Here is a 21,339-nt window from a genome sequence, read left to right as displayed (position 1 = left end):
TTTTGTTTAGATTCAGTCACAACTTACTCTTGTCAAACCGTTTTTATCAGTTTATTTAATTCCTTTTCAGCTGTGTTCAGGGTTTTTTTTCGGAGCAGTAGAAAGTTCCATCTGCAAATAAAACTAATTTCATTAGTCCGAAAACATTACAGATATCATTCATATATAACAGAATTAATTCAGGGCCTCACATTCACATCTGTCGCCAATTTAGGGTGACTAATTTACTTCAAATGTTTGGACAGTGGATGATACCTGCAGAACCAGGAAAACACACACAAACAAAATGCACATCTTTGTTCTTGTTCTGATTTATTGATCTTTTCATGACAGACTGGAGACTTTACAGAGCACCAGGTGAATGATGTAAAGGTGCAAAAGCAGTCGTTCAACACTAAAGTGTACCGTAGAGCCCTCACTCACATCATCACCTGAATCCCACTGAGCTGCTCTGTGAGCGTCGTGGAATAACGCCACCAAAATCTGGCAAATAAACCGACGTGGAACTGACTGAACGGCTGAAATGAAAGAAAAGTGCTGCATAAAAACGTCGTGAACAGTATTTCAAGTTGAACTGATTTAAAAATCATATCTTAACAAATATTTGTATGAAAGGTTCATAGTATAAAGCTTTGGGTTTTACAGACAGTAAGTATTGAAGAACTCAACAGTACAAAACTTAAATGTGCCACTTGGTGAAAGAAAGGCACGCGGTCCTAAACGGGGCCGTAACTTCACAGGCGGCTGGTCTCTATAAAAGCATTTCACTTTCTGCAGGTGTCGACAGCAAGACGTGCGTTGGTGCCAAAGAAACCGTAACTTTCCTACATTTCTCTCATAATAAAGTGCAAAGTTCGGCAGGGGCTGACTGAAAAAGGACAACATGGCGTTCAGTATATGTTTGACAATAATAAACACAGAGAGGAATGACATTCATAGTTAAGCACCGGAGGAGCCTTTCTTCTTTTCGTTCCTAAAGCAGGTCTCGGATGCAGCATTTCCAGAGTCTACACCCAGGCCTGCCACCCCGGGAACAGCCGGCTGAGGTTTTTGGGGTCCATGGCTTGTTGGATGAGCAGGTTGACCTGACCCCGCACGCTCAGCACGTTGCCCTCCTCCAGACCCTTCAGCTTCTCCTGCAGTCGCAGCAGCACCCGCTCCGCCACCTTGTTGAAGCTCTGGCTGTCGCTGCGCGGCACGAGGGAGACGAGACAAACACAGCTCGATTCGTGCATTTTGATGGCTGAAGACGCTCGTGAGCGGTTATTTCCCACGGCTCTGTCTCACCTGGGCTTCTGCAGGCTGACTTTGCTGCTGGCGCCCATGGTGGAGCTCAGACTGGCGTTGAGCTCCTGCTGCTGGTACTGCTGCAGGTGGAAGGCCTTCAGGGGGTTCATGGTCCAGTCGAACAGCGGGTCGTACAGCAGCACCTGGGAAAAAAACACGCAAACGCAGAGGGGAATGTACACAACACACACAGGAGGATGAAGACAGATAAAGCTGGGATGTGAACGGAGGGTGTGGATTGTTCCTACCTCCACAATGGTCACCAGAGCTTCCTGAGAGCTCCTCATCACCTCCATCGTCTTCTCACAACATCTGGTGAAAAATAAAACACATTAAAATAGGAAAACAATCTTCTCCTTTCATTATTTATGTATTTTTTTTTAGTAAAAATGGTTTAAATTATGAAAAAAGAGAAGAAATATTGTAGGTTTAAAGCATATTTATGGTCCAACCTGAATATTCAGCATTTATTTGACACTTCAAGAGGGAAAAAAAACTAAATGTGTTCTTATCTTACTCCTACTCAGGAGGAGTAAGATAAGATATGCATTTCGTCACGTCGAAATAAAAAAATTGGTGAGTCAGTTTTCAAACATTTATGAAGTCATATTATATCGCCTGAGCAAATACTGCAGCATGTTATATTTTGAGCTTGTGGGACTTGGTAGTGAGTGAGAAATCTATTCTTTTATTAGCTTGAAATGATGGTGGGTGTAACTCGGGACTGTTTCACACATTCTGTATATGTAAATTAAAATAAAGATCCTGATTTAGGTCTCAAAAGTTGGAGAAAGTGAGACGATGTGCTCCCATTGCTTTTCAAGGTTGGAAAAACCCTGAGTTTCTATTGTGATGACATGAAAAGTTTCCAGAAGAGGAAAGAAGAAGGAAGGAATTTGTTGATTACTGACATTAACATAACTTTTCTGTTTCATTTAATATGATTTATAATGTGCAGAAAATGTCCGTGAAAACCTGTAAAGCTCTAATAAAAGTTCAAGTTCACCTTCTGAACACTCCCTCCACCCCCGTGATGCCCATGCCATCCACGATGTCTCTGGAGAGCCGGAAGGGGACCGTCTCTGGGGTGGGGAGGACCTTCCCCTGCTCGAAGGCCACGCCTGAACGCCACCGAGAGGAGACAAGTCATGAGGAGACAACTTTGAATCAAACCAGTAAAACTGGATCTCTGGTTCTACGGTAAAACAAAATGCAGGTTAAATAAAGCGACAGTAGCTGTGCTCAGATTTCAGAACAAAGACAACAGAATTGAACCGTGTGTGTAAAGAATACCTAAATCAATGTGTATGAGTTCGGCCGTCTCTTCGTCGATCAGGATGTTCTGGATGTGCCGGTCGCCGAGTCCAACAATGTAGCCGACTGGAGAAAACGCACCAATCATCATTTTATTTACACTTTTTCTTGTTTAAAGTAGTTTGACCTGCTTTTAAACATGAATCAACATTTTGTTAAATGTTCAGTTGTATATTTTGAATTGTATTTTACCGATAGACGACGTGGCGACGCTGCGAGTGTAGGCCAGCCGCTTCTCCATCCACACTGCGGGATCCAGGAAGCGCTCCATGCAGAAATACCGAAAGACGGGTCGGAAGCTCTTGCAAATATCCATGTAGGTCTGCAGCTTCTTGTCAAATCCCAATTTCTGAACCTCCTACGACGGCGAAACAAACGCACACGGGTCAGCGTCACGAGGTTCCGAGGACGAGGTCGAGCACCGCTCTGAAGCCGCACCATCATCTGTCTGCGGCAGGCCAGGTTGGTGGGGTCTTGAGGTCGGAAGCGTTTGTGCGCTCCTTTATTGGGATTGACCAGGAACTCTCCGATGGGCACCGTGCCGGAGCACCACTCCAACACGCCGCTGCACTGCGAGAACGGCACCACCTGGAGCAAAGGCAAACACGATCGATGATGAAGGGACGATCACGCAGAAAACAGTAAAACTGAGCTACAAATTCATAAATGAAGCAAAGACCTTGTATTGTCTTATGTTGAGCTTCCTCTTCCGGGTGTCCGAGTCGCGCTGCAGCAGCATGGAGCACATGCCGAACACCTGCTGCATCACCGCGTCCTGCCGCAGGTCGTCCCGGCCCTGCTCAAACACAAGGCGTCGTCAGTGCTCTCCTCGCAACCAGTGATTAGTTTCATCTAAACAAGCATTTTAAAATCCCCCAGAACACAACAGATGTAAGACCTGAAACTGGAAATGCTTCATTTCCTTTGATTTCTCTTCAAACCTGAACTGAATCCAAGCGCTGGTCACCAGTTTGGCTTTATTGTTCACTTTTTAATCATATGTGTTCATTAATTGTTTCAAGATCGGGTTGGAAAAAAGCGATTTCACCATGAGTGTCTAAAGAGGTGAATTATTAGCCTTTAAGTGGAGGTCAAATGTTCCTGCAAACACAAACACACTCTGACAAACACTCCTCAGCTGTCTCCCGGACATTGTCTTCATCAGGCGAAGGCGTGAAAGCCTTTTATGTTTGCCTGCTACAAAAACAGGATTAATTATTACCAGACGGGCAAACCTCAATGGAAAACAACCCTGGTTATAAATGAGCGGCGTTATTCGCTGGAGACACACACGCCGCCGCCATCAAAGAGCCCAGATTTGTTTAGCTGAGAGCACAAAGACTAAAAAGTTTCTGTGCACGTATTACCAGACCGTGACCCGAAAGCTTGACAGCAGCGGTACAGCACATCTATAAATAGTCAGGAAACATTTGAAAAACTGCTGTAAATTGCTGTTATTATAATTACTTTGACCAGCTGCCTCCTGCTTCTGCCATCTGAGCCGATGCAGTCGATGATCTTGGGCAGGTTAACTCCTCCGACCAGGCGATAGTGGGGCTGAAAGGATCTGACCGTCACCAGGTTTTCGTACTGACCGGACGGATCCACCTGTTCAAAAGACACACGACGGAGAATAGTTTACAGCCGTGCAAAATACAGTTTTCCAAAGTTAATAGCTTACGTGTTTGGTATTATTCACTGTGATCGGTGAATTCATCTAAATCCTCGCTTCAGTAATTAGAGGTAAATCACACCCGTCACCAAAGTCTATCTGCCTGAAAGAAAACTTCCTAATATTTTTTTCACCTTTATTTCCAAAGTTGGGATGGAAACCTCGTCGAGGTCTTTCATGTTCATGATGGGCTGATCGGCAGGGATGGGAATCGCTTCTGAAATAGAACAAGAACGTAAAATACACCTTTTTGACCAATTTTAATTTAACGGTACAGAAACTTTGAAATCTTTTATATGCCATCCGGTACTTCAGTTTTGGTGTGTCACGGTGCTTGGAACACTCACTCTTGTCAGCCTGGTGTTTGCTGGCATCCATATAGGCCAGGGTGATGTACGCGTCGCACAGACGCTCGATGTCTCGTACCATGGCGCCCCGCTTCTCCCTGATGGCACTGATGATCTTCCGGGCCACGTCCGAACGCTCCTGCATGAGGGGGAGAACGTCAAATGTCCTCAAACGCTTACAGAATCAAATAAAACCTGAAGAAACGAATTAAAGCTTTTTTAGAGGCATAATTTCAGCTGTTTTAGGATTCTTACATTACAAACTCTTACAACAATAATTAGAAATGTGCCTTTAAATACTATATTCCACACTTTAAAACAAAAAACAGAGTAAATATTCCACATCAAAGATAAATCAGTACAAAGCAATCGCATACTGAGATTTAAAACACCTGTGTCAACATTACACAATATCTAACACATTTCCATGAAAGCCTCACCGAATCAAACGGTGAAGGCTGCTCTGGGGAGCTCTTCGACAGCCGGGACTTGCTGAAGCTCTCGTCTTTGTTGGCGTTTACCAGAGCGAAGATGATGAAGAGCGTGTGGTGCGGGTGCTCCAGAGACGCTCGGCTGATGAGCTGCGAACGGAAGACGACAAGTAAAGCAGCTGTTGAACGTGGGCGTTGAATAAAGGAGAACAGTGAGGAATGTGCCGCAATTTCATTTTCCATCTATTACAAGGCTGAAGGGGTAGAATCTTTGTTGTGTAAAAAAAGAAATATTCATGTCAGCATTTTACAATTTGAGATCTCTGGAGAAGTATGTTAATCAGCCAATAATGCAATAAATGCCTCAATGTAATCGAGTCAATAATAACATTTTGACAATAATTCCATAACTTATTTGACATTTTGCTGGTTCTTGCACTTAAAAACCCTTTGGGAATGTAACTGCAGCCAGTAATGTAATGATACATAAATAAAGACTATACTTCTTGAGAATAAAACATTTAAATCCACTTTCTGCGCAGTTTTCCTATTAAAAATAGCAATTAGTAATAGTGGATGGCAACATTTTGCAGCTGTGTTTTAATACAGTATTGGCTTTATTAGATTTGAAATGGACACAATTGTTACCCTATTGGAAATTCTTAACAAGTGGCTGCTACATGGATTTATCACATAGAAAGCCGAGGGAAAATAAATGCATTACATCAGTGAGGACGTCATGAAATCCAGTATCTTCATTGTTGGCGGTTTTAATTTTGGTTCCCATTCGAGCAGCCAGCTGATACATGAGAGGCAGAAACTTATAGGAGGGAATGTGCCGGACCCCTTTCTGGAACAGAAATTACAAGATAAAAGTGAGAAACTACGCATGTTTGTTCACCGATTGCTCAAAAAAGCAACAACGGGCCATTGAGACGTCTTACCCACCTTCATTATGTCACTTGCGTCCTTCAGGTCCTTGTTTTCCAGCCAGATGGAGGCCAGGCGGAACACCCAGGTGTCGTGCTCCTCGCCGAGCTCCAGGCAGCGGATGTAATTCTCCATGGCCTTGGACAGGAAGCGCAGCCGGTCCGTCAGCAGGTTCAGCAGTGCCTGCTCATCCAGCTCCAGCTCTTTCCTCACCTTCACTGCGTACCTGTCGGAGGAGGAGAGATCAGATCGCTTTGGCTCAGCACACAGGTTCATCTTGGATTAAAAAAACCCCAAAAAAAACAACTGAAAACTATGTGACAGTAACCTGTTGGATACATTACGCTGCCTCATCAGGGACACTTCCTCCTTGGCCTTCTCCAGCAGCGCCTGCTTGCTGTCAAACTCAGAGGACTTCATGTATTTGTCAATGCTCTGGTACTGAACATCTGAGAAGCGAGCGAGAGACAGGAACGCCTCGGTCCGCTGGCTCAGGAGCCGAGGGTCCTGCACCGGAGACTCCTGCTCTATTATCTCCATGGCCTGAGAGACAGGAACACTTCCATCAGTATCGACAGCACCTTTTCAAAATGATAATCAGGAGCAGAATAAAACTACAAAAACATGCAGGAATAAGAAACAGAACTCAGAATATTGCGAGATGTTGGAGTGGCATTTTTCAAGTTGTCATCAAGAGAGAATGAGAAAGTAAAGTACGTAGTAGCCTCAAAAAGTACGGGAGATGTGAATATGCTGCTGAGATTGTTCCTATAGACTCTTACCCTCTCCAAATAATTGTTCAGGATGACTCCAGGGCTTTCCAGGCAGGTCTCAGCCAGCCAGTTACCACACAGCCTGAGGCACCTGGTGTAGGTTGGTGCCAGAGCGGGATTTATATCCACCTGACAGACACACACACACACACACACACACACACACACACACACACACACACACACAAAAACTGAATAAAGTTGAAGGCCACACTTCAAATGTGCCTAATGAAGCTAAACACAACAGACGGTAACACTTATCGAGCCGTTCAGCTTGTGTGTCTGACCTTTTCCTCCAGTTTGTGTATCATCTGCCTCAGCAGGCTCAGAGCCAGGTTCTGCTCCCTCTTCGCCCAAAACAACTGAGCCTCCTCCAGCTGCCACGAATAGTCGGGCGCCGACGCCAAGGTCGCTCCGCCAGCACCGCTGTGCTGCTTCATCTGGTAGACGGCGCGCTCCGCCAGCTGGACGGGGATCAACATCACCGTGACGGATCTGCGGTTGGCCTCATGACCACAAACACACACACGTCTGGACACTTACCTGCGTATTCCCGGCTTTACGAGCCAGCCGGCAGAGCTCCATCAGGTGGTCGGTGAGGACGGAGCTGAGGTACTGGGTACTGTCGGGGTCTGCGACCCTGGACAGCAGGGCGTGCTGGGCCACGGAGCGCACGGCGAGGATGGGCTCCACCAGAGAGAAGTCGCTGTCGGCGAGCAGCTTGGAGTGCAGCCGCCACTGCCTGCAAACTTCACCCAGAGCCAGGTCCGAGAAGGGACTGGCGTATAAAGAGCACCAACAAGTTCAGACTACAGGACTGTGACATCCAGCAGAAACCATCTGTGTAGAAGTGAGTGAGATGTTATGATAACCTTGAAAAGAGATGCTTCACACTCTGAAGCTCTCTGATGCTCTGCAGGTTTCTGAGAGCAGGGTAGAGAGAAGACACGGCCTCCAGGCTGCCTCTGCACAGCTCCTCCACCTCCGCTACCCTGTGGAGAGCAACGAGCGCCTTCAGGAAACTGGTTCAACTTCACTCTTGACATTCAATAAGAGGCTACAGGTTCATTCTAAAGGCAAAAATGGCCTGAATTGGATTTTTTTTTTTTCCCCCCCATTCGATAAGAAGCCAAATGTGGCTTTTTTTCAAAAAGCAAATGATTTATAAACAGCGACAACTTCAAATGTTTCAGTGCATGAATATTTAATTAACCAGACCTGGAAAACAAAAACAAGAATAACTTCAGCATAATCACATTTTTAATGACAGAGCAATGCGGGAAACTACATCCTCTGTTTACAGAGTGTATTTTTAAATTTTGTTGCAACAAGAATGACTAAAAAAAATGACCTGATTTTGTTTCAAGTTTTATTTTTCTTTTGCTGGCGAAAGTCTGACATTTTTCAAGATACATAACTTCTGCAGCAAAAAGCACTCTTGTCTTTTGGGGGAAAAAAATGCTGCTGAGCAAAGCAATAAGGGAGATCTCTTTTATTTCTTTGCACCTTTTGCTGAAACAGCCACTCTAGCTGTTTAGTGCGGATTATTTTAAACAGATTATATTCAAGTGTGATGACAGTTGGACTTCATTTATAATTTAAAGTACAATGCAGATCCCAACAAAAAAAAAAAAAAAATCAGAGTCCACCTTACCTGGCCTGTTTCAGAGTTTCATCAAATAAAGAGAACTCTTTGTCCCTGAGCGCTTGCATGGCGCAAAAAACAGATTCATGGAAGCCAGGATTGGATTCCTCACCCCTGATAACAAAAAAAAAGACAAAATAAAGCTTACATGACAACATCTCCTGCTTCGTGCGCTTGTGACTCCCCTCTCATTTGCGCTCGTGGCTCGTTGGCCTCACCTTTCTGACACCTCGAAGTCCCACTGGGTGTTCCTCCAGGCCGCCTGGAAGCGGAGATCGCGCAGCTCGGCGCCCCACTCCACCCCCTCGCTCTCCAGACCCCTCATGTAGGTGGACAGGACGCTGCTCAGGCCGAAGTTCTGCAGACTCTGTGGGGACGTTCAGGAGAAATGCTCAGAAGGTGAAATCAAGCTCCATTTTCAACTTCTTGCTCACTGCAGTCTCACCTCCATGATTCCCACTTGTCGGGTGACTTGAGGCAGAGAGCCGTGGAGGTCGTACGAAGTCAGGGCCTGTCCCCACATGGCCTCATGTTCATAGGTTCGAATCCTGCGCAACCGCAAAACCACATTAGGAATAATATCTTGGAGTCATTTCTACGATCAGAAATGGCAAAAAAAAGACCAACATTTTGAAATACTGCCGTACCGTGTCAGTGGACAAGTCATGGTCTCCCCGCCGCAGCCGTACAGACTGTCAGGCTCCCCGATGCTCCGATAAATCTCAATCAGCAGCTCCTGCAAACATGACAGAAAGAGCAAGAACCAGAACAAATGAGGGAAAATAACTCCTTTCATACCGAAGAGAGAGTGACCTTTGAATTATCTCATGTAAGTTAGCTTTGGAAAAATCACATTTCGCACACGTTTTGAAGTTGACTTTATTCATCAAGCGTGACGATTGTGTGACCACTTCTCAGAAATAATCATATCTTCATATGAATTCCCCTTTTTACGGTTACTCTTGTAAAAAAAAACAAATGCCAAAGCGAAGAGAAACAGACCTGCAGACTAATGCTGGAGTCGTGTACGCTCCTCTCGGTCAGGCTGGAGATGGTGAGGTTCTGGCTGTTTTCCTCAAAGTTGATTTTACGGGTCGCTTTAGACTTTGTTCTACAGATGTGAAGTTTAAAAGAAGCGAGGTGGAGTAAATTTCTGTTCATTTGAAGAAATGTTTTAATATGACAAGACCCAGCTTCAAGTCAATGTGAGCCAAACCCTTCTTGCTTACTTGCCACGCTCCTCCAGGTTGGCTTTGATCTTGTCGACGTAGATTTCGATGTAGAGCAGCGCAGTGAAGTGAGCCGAGCAGGACTGTGCCGCTTTGGCCACCTCCAGGTAGTTCAGCTCCAGCCAGAAGTTTGAGTCACAAACTGTACCGCAGGACTTACTGGGAGAAAGATACAAACAGTATTTAAAAAAAAAGAGGAACTGTACAGAGCAAGTTCCCAGTTGACAGATATTTACAAACCTTTCAGATTCCACTGATCTGTCCTGGTGTCTCAGGTAGTCGATCACAGCAAGCATGGTCCGCAGAGACGTGGCGTCATACGAGCCGTTGCTTGCAGCGTCTGACTCTGAAGGATTCAAATGATCACAAATAAAAACATGCAAACGTCTGGAGATGTCAGCATGCTATCGTAAAACCCGGATCTCGTCCCGGCAGGCTCACCGGAGTCAAAGTTGGGAGGTGTGGCAGAGCGGCTGGAGGCCTGAGCGCTTCTGGAGCAAAAGCTGAAGAAGTCTCGGACGTGGGAGGAAAGCAGCTCCCTCCACGAACCGTCTGCGTCGTCTTGAAGGATGGAGTGAATGATGAGCGGCAGCAGCATGTGGCAGCAGTCCACGCTCACCTGGAGCCACACACAGGAAGACGGATTCAAACTACAGCGGCTTGACGTGCAGTAAGTATTTGACAAAACGAGCGGGCTTTTTAAATTCTGCCCATTATATCTCTGAAGCACTTTGCCGCTGACTTCAGGTTGCACCGATGGGCTCACCAGACACAGCGGGCGAGACAGCAGCAGAGGTTCACTCCGGACTCCGCCGCTGTCCAGCAGCGCCGTGCACAGAGCCTTCAGCCAGACTCTGTGGGAGCCCGCCTGGGGAGTCCAGAACTCCTGAGTCTGCAGCCTCTCCATGGCCTGCGGACTCTCCGCCGCTTTCAGATCTGTCACCTGATCAGGGAAAACACACACCGATGAGAAGTCTTCAAAGTAAGTATACAAATATATGATAATAATTTAAAATTAGTTTTTTCAGAAAAAGCTATTGAACCTTATTCTTGGGCGTTCTGAAGGGATTGAGGTAAGCCAACATGGGGTCTTTTTCGTCTTTGTATTGTTCCCAGAAGTCCACCCCGGACTGCGTCGCCAGGATGTCCCTCACACACTGAGCTGCCGCCCGCCTCACCTCCACACTGACACAGGACGCAGGAAACATCACCGTCAGCCACTGACCTCAGGTCAGGCATCGATGGGGAGCGCAGCTCAATGAAGGAACAATAAATGAGACGACTGCACTGATCTGTGTCCAACATTAACTAAAACTACGTGCAGCGCAGTGTGTCTGAATGTTAAAATGACAGTGTGTATGCCCAGACGGAGGGATAAGGAACCTCGCACGGCAGCTCTGTGACTGTGAGCGAACTGTACCGGTGGCACGTGAGCGCGTTGTTCACGCAGCTGAGGATGATGAACAAACGCTGCAACTCGGTGGCGGGGAAGAGAGAGACGGCCTTTTCATAGAGAGGATCGCCGCCATGGAGGAGGGCAAAGGTCGAGAAGTCCACAGGACCCAGCTCTCCCAGACAGCTGCCTGCTGCCTCTGCAGAAAACACAACAAATTAAGAGTCAGACACACAAAACACTTTGTTTAGAAATCACCAATAACTCATCCTGCTGTTTGATTCCATACCCAGTATTTCAGCCCCTCCATGGTGGTTCACTGCCAGTTTGCAGAGCTGCAGCAGACTGAGGGCCAGCTTAATCAGCACACTGTTACCGGGGTCAGCTGCAAAACATTTAGGAAAAAAAACTCAGAACACGGAGGAAATTCAGCTGAGTTAATCATGCGCAGGTTGTTTCTCCTCTTGAGCTTCATACCGTGACATTCTTTGAGCAGCTCCAGGATCTGTTCCTTGTTGTCGTGCAGCTGTCGGGTCAGATCCTTCAAACCCTCCAGTCGAGTCAGAGGTAAGGAGTCACATGACGCTACTGACAGGAAGTGAGAAATCTCCTGCAGGACATAAAAACATGGAATATGCAGAAGGCCGTTTAATGTCCTTTGCTAATGTCAACCAGTTATAGAAGTTGGTGATGCAGAACTGTAATACAGTGAGGTTGTTTGGGTCTCGTGTGTGTATATTCGATCCGCTCACCCGTCTGAGGTTGAAGGTGCTGGTGTTGTATTTGAGTTTGTGCTGCACAGACCGCAGCTCTCTGAATTCACGGATGTCGGGAAACGGCTCCAAACTGCTGATGGCGTCTTTTAATTTCTGCTGATTTTCAATTACGAGAAACTGCAGCAAGCTGAGCACCTGGAAGGCAAAAAAAAAAAAAAAAAAAAAAAAAAGTCTGAATTGATGAATAAAACATCTATACACTGGTGTGTAATGCAAACTTCCTGCATGGGCAAAATGGACACTATTTTTTTTCATAAACCACCTGTGTCTTACCTGCTGCGATATAGAGGTGGTAACTTGAGCCGTTAGAGTCCCGACGATGACCTGCAGGTGGCAGTCCAGAGCATCGTCACAGAAGTGCAGCGCCGCCTGACACACAGAGGTCAACAGGTCGCAGCACAGACTGAGGCTTCGGTTGGAAACCTCATCGCATTTCAGCGGTCTGTGGACGAGAGGAACAGGAACCCGTCGTGTTAATTCACACTTATCACGATCGACCAATCGGAATCCAGAAGCCAGCTCGCTGACCTGCTGTTGATGTTGTGAATGAGTGTGTAGATGATGTCCCTGAGGACGAAGGCCCAGGCTCCTCCCAGACCGTCCTTCACCTCCCGGAGCAGCAGGCTGACAAACAGGCGGTACATGAGGAGGACGCGGTGGCGCTCGTAGCTGTTGGTCGTCTCGGCTGCTCTCTCACACACCGCCAGGAGGATCCTCTGGATAGAAATCTAGGTGGAGCAAACGGAGGATTAATGACAAAAGAAAGGCAAAACAAAGGCAAAAGTTGAAGTGATGCAGAATAAATATGTGGAAATATGAGCTATCTCACTGGGGTTTTTGACAGAATGGCCACCAGTGACTTGTGGTTGGCACTGTGACACTTGCTCAGGTAATCCATGGTCGACTTGATCACATCAGAGCTGAAGTATGGCGGGTTTGGTACAGGATCCAGTTCTCTGAGGGAGAAAAAAACAGTTGATTAGCCATTTCTGACAGTAAAATAAATGAACAGAGTGAAGTCAGTGTAAATTTGAACAAGCGCTACCCAGTGAACTGTCTCAGGTCTCCTCCTGCTCCGCGTCCTTCATACAGAGTCATCAACAGTTCCACCACGATGTCTGCCAGGTTACTGTGAATCAGGCTGTCAATTTGCTGTGGACACAGTTTAAGAGACGGGACGTGATGTGGGACACTGTGCATCCAGCACCCTCACTGCACATGTGACAAAACTCCCAAAAAAATCCTGAAAAGAATCCCCAGATCCCCTCAGTCCCATGGTGTCTACCTGTTTGCCCAGACAGCCGGCGTCTTTGAGCACGTCGTACACCCGGTGGGCTTTCTCTCGCTGCTGTGCCACCAGCGAATCCTGGCCAGAAAGTGCAAAGTACGGCAGGATATTGACCATGATTTTGGGGAAGCAGTCTGCCAGGAGCTCCCTCCAGTCCTTCTCCAGACACCTGCCGATGGACTTGACCTGCTCAAAGTCGTCCAGGACGACCAGTTGGGGGATCAGTACCTGGTAGGAGGAGCTGGAAGGAACAGGAAGGTGTTGGTTATTCTTCACAATCAGTTTGATTACTGTAATTTATTTTTTATGTTTGGAATAATGCATTTTCCTCACTGATAGAAATCTTTGACGGTGTTGTGACCGAGGAGACTGTAAGGGAAGGATCCGAGAGTGTAGCGGTCGTCGGACTGTCTCTGCGAGAGCCATTCGGCCACCAAGTAGTACAGGTGAGAGCTGACAAACGCTTTGACGCTCCTGTAGCCGAGCGCACTGGAAACGCTGCACAACATCTGTCATCAAGAGACGGACGTCCAAAATCAATGTACAGTCAAAATCAAGCCAGGCGTGAAGGTTTTGCTGAAATAGATGTGTGTTTGTGAAGCCTATAATCATAAAGCCGTTACCTTTTTGATGAGCTGTTCCTCGATATTATTCTCTTTATAGGACTGGAAGAGCGCAAACAGGGCTTGCTTTTCACACACGGGGCTACAGCACAGCACGACAGATAAACACTTCAGCAGCGTGGCTTTGCGGTTGAACGTCTCGTCTTGCTGCTCCGCTGTAGACCTGCTTCTCTGCAAATGATTGGACAAAAAAACACACAAAGCATGACGATTTGTAAAAATAGATAGAAAATACAAACATTTGATGTTTAATGGCTTCATTTCCTTACTGGAAGCCTCATCCCCTCCTGAGCCTTCAGGTAAATGTTTTCAAAAGCTGCCTGTTGGTGTTTCAGGGGAAGCATCTTCGTCTGTTCTGGATGCTGCAGATTCAACTCCAGAAACAGCCTGGAAACGAGAGAGATTACTGAAATTGAAATACTGTATTGGGACAAATATAAGATGAGATAAAACATCTGATCTGTTCTATTTATGTTAATTGTCATCTATTAAAATAGCTGTGGTTATTTTCTCAGACCATGATGTAAACTTTGTTTTTACAAGTGCTATATTAGGAGCCATATCAATACGATTACATACCTCTCCACTGACATGGCTACGAGCATGCGGACATGGTGGTGGTCATCTGCGAGGTGAGATGGAAGGATGTCGGAGATGGGCTGCTCTTCCTCGCTGTCGGGCCCTCTGACACTCAGGACGGCCCAGACACAGCGTGGGTCCACCTGAAAGAGGAGTTTCGTCCAAAACACACCGAGGAAGTGCTTAGCTGCCAGCCAACTCTTAAAACCAACTCAGAGATGATCAAATACATTGACGAAAAGTTAGGTGCGACAGTAAAATGTGAGCAGTTTCAGTGACGACATGTGAAAAAACACACATAAATACACACACACACACAAAATAAATAAATACAAAATTCAACAGGAGCTTACCTCCAGCACAGCGATCAGACACCGCACTAAAGCGGCTCGCACTGACGACACGCATTTTCCCGACTGGCTCAGAATACTGAAACACAGCAGAATGTGTGCATCAGCATTGACAACAGAGGTTACCGAGATCACAGAGACTCACAGAAAGCAATGATTCATGTTCCGACTGTCAAAAATAGAGAGAAAAGTTTTAAAACTTTTGAATGAGGACACCTCATTAGTACAACAAACTATACTGGAGGAGACACTTTTTACATTTTAATGAAGTATTTATATTTCTAACCAAAATCCAGCCAGCACTTGAAGCAGAGACCCCTGCACATGTCTCATCTCCTCGGGCAACTGGTGGGTTTTCCCCAGGCTTTTTATGGAGGGCAACAAACTGAGCAGCACAGCGGCGCAGACCTCCTGGTCCTGACGATACAGCGAGCACAGATCTCTGCGGACGTACAAACAAATGCCTGTTACTCACAAGGTAAACACCGGTTAAATTAATGGGTACGAAAAAGTCATACGCTAGAGGACGCAGCAGCAAATCAAAGTCCTCAGGACTGATGGAATCTTCGGCAGGAAGCTTCTTCAACAGGACAAGATACTGGAAGAGAGGCACATGTTCATGTTAGGCGGCTAAAGACGCCACTGGAACGCCGAGTCTCCTCACAGAGCGCCGACGCACCATGTTGAGGTGCAACGCTTTGCTGAAGTCAACTTGTTCCACGAGCAGCAGCAGCCGACGTCGCACTTCCTGCGGCTTGAAAAGCAGACCGTGGACCGTTTGGATGGAGGCGCACTGGCAGAGAAACTCCAGGACTGCGAGGAGAGTCAGATCCTGCAGGGCCAGAAGGTCGTCTGCCAGCAGGCTCTTTGCACCTGAAGGAGGACGGATCAGAGATCTGGTTTTTTTTTTTTTTTTTAATGACATATGGAATATGTCCTGCTTTCTCTGTTTAAACCCATATATAGGAATTTATTATAAGAAGCAATCTCCTCTTACCTGGACCACAGGAATTGTCATGGGTGTCTCCCTTCTGCCTCTGGGTCCCGTTAGAGCTGCTGCCAGACTCTTCATCAGCATCAAACAGATCAAATTCATTCACCTGTTGAGTTCTCGTCATGTCCCAGTCATCATCCGCGTGATCGTCTTCGTCTACAGAACTGGCTCTCCTGGAAACACTGTTCAGCTGGAGGAGGAAGAGACAGAGGAGGAACGCTTATGCTGCAGGCACGACTCTAATACAGACGATGAATGTGACTTCTGGCGTCTTACCAGCAGTTTAGAGATTTCTGCCAGGTCAGCGAGGAGGCTGGCTGGCAAAATCATTAAAAAGATACGACTGATGTTATCCTGTAGAGGAAAAAACAAAGCATTTTACTTCTCACATAATTAAACATAAAAATTGTAAAAGTCTAAGGTAATCACATTCATTAATCTATTTTAGAGAAGAAAGCTAAGTTTGTGTCACCTCCTTCTCTCTGCTGACAGACTGTGAGCACAGCTTCATCACGGATCTCAGAGTGGCCACAGTCCCTTCCTCGGACATTTTCACTTTCACACTCGAAACAAACCCAGAGAAGTCCTGTGCCAGAGCCTGATCACAAAGACACGAGAAACTTTCAGGGAAAATGCATTTAAAACATAATAAAAAAAAATATGAAGCAAAAATTCTGATGCGATTCTTCCACAAAGAGTAAAGCATTCGGTGTCTGATGGAAATGTGAGATCAAATGCTACAAACGGTTGTGTGTTTATATGTGTACCTTTGCTTTAGTGAAGAGTGGTGAGCGACAAGCTTCTTCCTCAGTCAGAAATCCGATGGAGATGTAACCGGCCAGCACACCGGTCAGCAGGGAGAAGCAGCGCACCACACACTCCGGAGACGTGGACTGAGACTGTGGAAACGAGTGTGTGAAACTGTCAAATCTAGAGAAAATATTCCAATTAAAAACAAACGACAAAACATCATCTAAGGCGCACTCACATCAGGAGAGTAGCAGTTGAGTAAATTATCAGCCACGCAAAGCAGAGACTGCTCCAGCTTGCTTCTGAGGCCCGGGACCACGGCGAACTCGCAGTCAGCTGACGTCTTCGTCGACTCGCTGGCCGGTCGGAGCTCTGAGGGCAGCGTGTCGAAGCTGAACTGCAGGTACAGCCGCTCGATCTCCTCCAGGCTGGTTTTGGAATTGCGCGACATTTGATCTTGAAGAAAGGTGCTTTAAAAAACAAGGTTTTCAAAATGTAGAGTTAAAGTCAAAGACAACAAGTGACACTATGAAAGCATGAAACCATGCGTCATACAAAAAGATAATGTATAATGTAAAGTCTGGGATCATATTACTCACCTTTCTACTCCTTCAGGTCCCAAAAGAAACTTGAGGCCAACTTTTGTGTCTTTCAGTGTCAGAGAGACCAACATGTTGGCTATCAGATTGTGAGGAAAGTCTCTGCGCACACACACACACACACACACACACACACACACACACACACACACACACACACACACACACACACACACACACACACACACACACACACACACACACACACACACACACACACACACACACACACACACACACACACACACACACACACACACACACACACACACACACACACACACACACACACACACACACAGTGAAACATAAATGTACATACCTATATGTAACAAAAATACAAAGCGTGAGTTACGTTTGAAACTTTTTTTCAAATTCATTTTTTAACTGAAGCTTTCGTGACCATTAAAATAGAAAAGCGGAATTCTGCAGTAAGTTTTACACACACAACATGAAAAAGCAGCACAGAGCCCACCTGCAGAGGATGGGGTGAGGCCTGGAGCTCTCCTCCATCTCATCGCTCTGATCGCTCATCAGCAGCCAGCCGATGAGGGTCTCCTTCAGACTGGGCGACGCAGACCCGTCTGCGCCTCCAACGAAGTCCCAACCTGAGGTTAGTCTGAGGCTTTTCGGGACCGGACATTTCAGCAGGGCCTGGGTCAGACAGACTGCCGCACCTCTGTGCAAAAGAAAATAAAAAAAACAAGCAATTGTAAAAAGGATACCTGTTTTATTAACACGCAAATGATTGAAAATACGGAGACTCACTGGGACGGTTTGCATGCAGATCCAGAAAACAGCCTCCAGAACTCTCTGTCCATATTAATCAGCTCGCCGTGCACGATGGAGGAGAGCAGGTCCAGGCTGCAGGACTCGGTCTGAGGTGCGCTCACAGCTCGCACGGCCAGGGCCCACACTCGAACCCACAGCCGGCTCAGCTCTGCTCTGTAGGCCTGGACTCTGTGAGGGAGGCGGGCCTGGCACCGGGCCACCTCTCTCAGGCAGCGCAGCACATACATCCCCATCTCTCCTCGCCGCTGCTCCGCTAACAGCTGGAGTAACACTGACAGGAGGGCGACCAGCTCCTTGCTGGGCACCGTGGACGGGTACTTGGAGGTGAGCATTGCAGTGACCTGCAGCCTGAGAGAACGAAAAGAAGGCTTATTATGTTTTCATATGATTCCTCAGGAAAAATTATCAGATATATTTTGCGTAGAGTAAAAAACTTGAATGAATGAAGGAATAGTGAACCGTGTTTTGTTTTTTTAAAACATATGAATTGCGTTGTGCTTTTCCTACCATGGTATGACATCAAAGTCGCTCTGCTGAGGCTGCAGATGGCCACGCAGCACTTCCCAACTTATTTCAATGCGCCGCCGCTTGCTGGGAGTTCCAAAACTGGGACTTCCCATCTGGGTGGGCCTGGAAGACGACTGGGTGGCCTCCAGGATCTGGATGTCACTGTCACAAACGAAAAGCTGCAACACGAAAGAAATACAAGACAATCAGGAAGCTAAATCTGTCTGAAAGGTCCGGCTAATCCACAATCAAGTTCAGAACTTGACCTCCAGCACCACTGGGGATGTGAACCGTCGACATAAAACATGATTTGATCTGTGCATCCATGCAACATAACTGAGGTGGTCTGAGCATCCTTACCTGGTGACAGACGTCCGCTGTGAGCTCGACGAGATTTTCCTTGACAGCGATGTGTCGTGTCCCTGTGACGTACTTCCCCCTGCTGCCAATTTTGCTGATCTCTCTGACCAAAGCGTCATACAGATCGAACAGCAGACTCTTCCACCTGGTCCAGTTCTCAGCATGAGCACCTGAAACACAAGGTGTTTGTGTTGAATAACACACAGGACATGTGGTTTATATCTGTTTTTCTCTGTGACAACATTGTTATTAGCATCTTATAAATCATCTTGTCATTTCAACATCCTAAAAAACAAGCCACAATAAAAAGACTGGGTTTGTGTATTTCCTGGAATACACACATTATTTTGTGAAGTTGCTAATTAATTTTCAGGAACTTTCGTCCACTATATTGAAGTTAAGCCTGTCACTCAGTATTTAAGTTGATCTTTCCCTTTACTTTTCCCTGATGGGGTAATTCAATAAGATTCATTATTTATTAATGAATTTAATTAATTATTGATTCAATTTAATTTTATATAATTATTAATTCATTGTCATTATTACTTATTATTATAAAAAAAAATAATTAACTAATAAACTGTTTGAGGCCAAGGTCTCGCCGTACAACTGGAATCGTCTCCAACATAACAAAAGAAATGCTACAAAATAAACAAACCTGTGTCCTGTGTGGTGGCGCCTCTGGGATGGTGAACACACACCTGAAGGCTGAAAAACTCCACAATCTCCTCTTTGAGAGCTGTGCTGGGGCTCATGTCAGCCCAGACAGACAGAACAGACGGCAGGAGCTCCTTGCCCAGTCTGCAAACCCTCATCCGACAGTTCATGGCCACAGACCTCAAGAAGATGTTCAGAGCTGATAGGAGATGCTCCAGAACCACCAACTGTTTCTCCTGCCTGACAAAAGGAAAACAAAAGCAAAACTTAACTCAAAAGAGATTTAAAGACACTTCAAAGATCAGCAAAACAACTCACTTGGCATTAAGAAGGGCTTTGGAAAAGAAGCTGAACAGAGCATCGTGAGCTCCGTCGGTCTGCGAGCAGCAGCCCTGCACCACCGTGTGAATCACTCTGCTCAACAGGACACGGTTGATGGACTTGGATGAAGAGTTAAATAAGTTGCAGTAAATGTCCAGAAGACCTACGACAAAATTCAAAATCCCTTCATTCTTACTTGTTTGAGGTTTTTCAATAACTGATCAGCCACGACAGAAAGGTTGAATGTCTGTATATTTAGAGTGAGAGCATACTGACTGTGCCACTGTGATGAAGTGATATCACACCAGTACTTGCGGACAGAGAGGATGTCCTTGACAAGGAGACTGCTGTAATTTTCCCCATACGCTGAACAGCAGTATGAGCTCTGCAGGACCTCGATCACATGTTTCAACAGCTCGCTGCACTTTAGACGAGGACCACCTGCACAGAAAAATGACAGAATTGAACGCCTATCCGTGTGATCTGTTCAAAACGACTGAAAAATCGAACCACGACAGAGTTCCCTTACGTTTGTTTGCATAGCGGATGAAGTATTTGATCAGGCTGCACATCTCAGCCATCTTCTTCTGACGCGTGGCCAGTGTAGTGGCCGTGACGTTGGCTCTGCTTGACTGTATGGTTTCAGTTTCCTTCTGGACATAGCGCTGCAAAAACCTGATGTGAGAAACAGAAACCATTTAATTAACAAACAGTCCTCTTCTTCTTTTAGTGTATAGATGCAACTATATCAGAGAGCAAAGTCTTGAGAGATGAAGGTTCTCTGCCATTAGCTGACACTCAAGTGTGGAAAATGAAAAGCATGAATGCTTGGATGCATTTCCAAAATGCCTAGATATAAAATTTGTAAAAGTACTTCGATGCAGAGACAGGTCACCTGAAAACAGCATCCCATGTGAGTTGCTTGGTCCCTTTGGCTTTGGATCCTGAGTTGCGATCCAGTTCTTGCAAAGTCTCTGTTGCACGCAGGAGCCGTCTGAAGTTTTCAGCTTCTTTCTGAAGAAATAAAGTTTGACACATGTAATATCTCTAGTGTCTGACAGCAGAGCATTGCATCCCATGGAAGCAGTGATGGATCAGGCCGTGTGTGGGTGTGTTTACCTTCCTCTCTGTGGCTTTGTCACTGTCCAGCCCTTTGCAGCAGAGCAGCAGATTGTGTAGAACCAGACTCATTGTGCTTCACAGAGTGGACACGGAGACGGGATGTTGGTATAAACTCACCACAACAGCACTGATGTCGACACAATATATCAAACAAATAGCAATGCGCCTAGTTCCTGAACTGCACTGCAAGTCATCACGGCCGTGCACTAACAACTATCTCAGTAAACATAAAGTTGGACGACACGCATTCAAACAGTCAGTAGCGTCTGTGCACTCACTGGCCGCGGGAGAAGGTGCTGATCGGATTTGTCGAGCTTTTACACGCGCATGTTAGCAGCCTCAATGCACAACTTTGTCATTCCTGACTTGCGTTGACTTTTCCGACGCACGCACGCTTACGCACAGTTTCGCACGCAGGATATTCCCGCCCCTGCAGTGGCATCATTTCCAGGTTGTGGCCTTTACTGAGTGAGTCCGTTAGAAACACCAGCGAGAATAAAATGAGCCGTTTCAGTTATTACCTGCAAAGTCACTGTGTGCATAGCTCAACTTCTAAAGACACGCTTTAAACATGTGGACCCACGCGCGTGTACATTGCGT

At 46.2% G+C, this 21,339-nt stretch overlaps 1 protein-coding gene across 2 annotated transcripts; it reads right to left on the bottom strand.

Moving 5' to 3' along the window:
* Window positions 1–307: 307 nt before the first annotated feature.
* On the bottom strand, window positions 308–21,110 carry atm (ATM serine/threonine kinase). Of its 2 annotated transcripts, XM_030108628.1 has the most exons (63): window positions 21,018–21,110; window positions 20,737–20,812; window positions 20,513–20,631; window positions 20,147–20,292; window positions 19,894–20,058; window positions 19,615–19,780; window positions 19,298–19,536; window positions 18,640–18,809; window positions 18,280–18,458; window positions 17,749–18,120; window positions 17,456–17,659; window positions 16,981–17,082; window positions 16,620–16,851; window positions 16,399–16,530; window positions 16,104–16,229; window positions 15,908–15,985; window positions 15,635–15,821; window positions 15,317–15,510; window positions 15,156–15,235; window positions 14,924–15,079; window positions 14,641–14,716; window positions 14,288–14,430; window positions 13,978–14,095; window positions 13,709–13,879; window positions 13,419–13,594; window positions 13,083–13,326; window positions 12,843–12,949; window positions 12,627–12,753; window positions 12,326–12,525; window positions 12,071–12,239; window positions 11,774–11,932; window positions 11,499–11,631; window positions 11,311–11,406; window positions 11,049–11,220; window positions 10,672–10,813; window positions 10,395–10,571; window positions 10,070–10,247; window positions 9,869–9,974; window positions 9,629–9,787; window positions 9,402–9,510; window positions 9,047–9,135; window positions 8,845–8,947; window positions 8,618–8,766; window positions 8,409–8,513; window positions 7,627–7,746; window positions 7,298–7,532; window positions 7,042–7,218; window positions 6,764–6,883; window positions 6,310–6,524; window positions 6,000–6,207; window positions 5,776–5,901; window positions 5,061–5,201; window positions 4,621–4,759; window positions 4,408–4,490; window positions 4,069–4,209; window positions 3,281–3,397; window positions 3,040–3,189; window positions 2,794–2,959; window positions 2,581–2,667; window positions 2,294–2,408; window positions 1,536–1,599; window positions 1,288–1,430; window positions 308–1,188 (listed from the first exon to the last, which is right to left on the bottom strand). In XM_030108628.1, the coding sequence occupies exons 2-63, from the start codon at window positions 20,806–20,808 to the stop codon at window positions 1,008–1,010; spliced, it is 9,255 nt and encodes a 3,084-aa protein (XP_029964488.1). In that variant the 5' UTR covers window positions 20,809–20,812; window positions 21,018–21,110; the 3' UTR covers window positions 308–1,007. The 2 variants fall into 2 exon arrangements, with proteins under 2 accessions (XP_029964488.1, XP_029964487.1); XM_030108627.1 differs by having other exon boundaries at window positions 20,737–21,068.
* Window positions 21,111–21,339: the final 229 nt, after the last annotated feature.

Source organism: Salarias fasciatus, chromosome 14 (assembly GCF_902148845.1).
Source record: "Salarias fasciatus chromosome 14, fSalaFa1.1, whole genome shotgun sequence".
Lineage (NCBI taxonomy): Eukaryota > Metazoa > Chordata > Actinopteri > Blenniiformes > Blenniidae > Salarias > Salarias fasciatus.
Note: the sequence above shows the minus strand (reverse complement) of the source record. Positions and strands in the feature narration are given on the sequence as shown.

Coding starts and splice junctions, on each gene's coding strand:
- atm (XM_030108628.1), bottom strand. CDS start 20,808: ATGAGTCTGGTTCTACACAATCTGCTGCTCTGCTGCAAAGGGCTGGAC. Junction 7,533..7,626: donor GTGAAGCATCTCTTTTCAAG/GTTATCATAACA, acceptor TTTATACGCCAG/TCCCTTCTCGGACCTGGCTC. Junction 6,208..6,309: donor CAGCGTAATGTATCCAACAG/GTTACTGTCACA, acceptor CTCCTCCGACAG/GTACGCAGTGAAGGTGAGGA.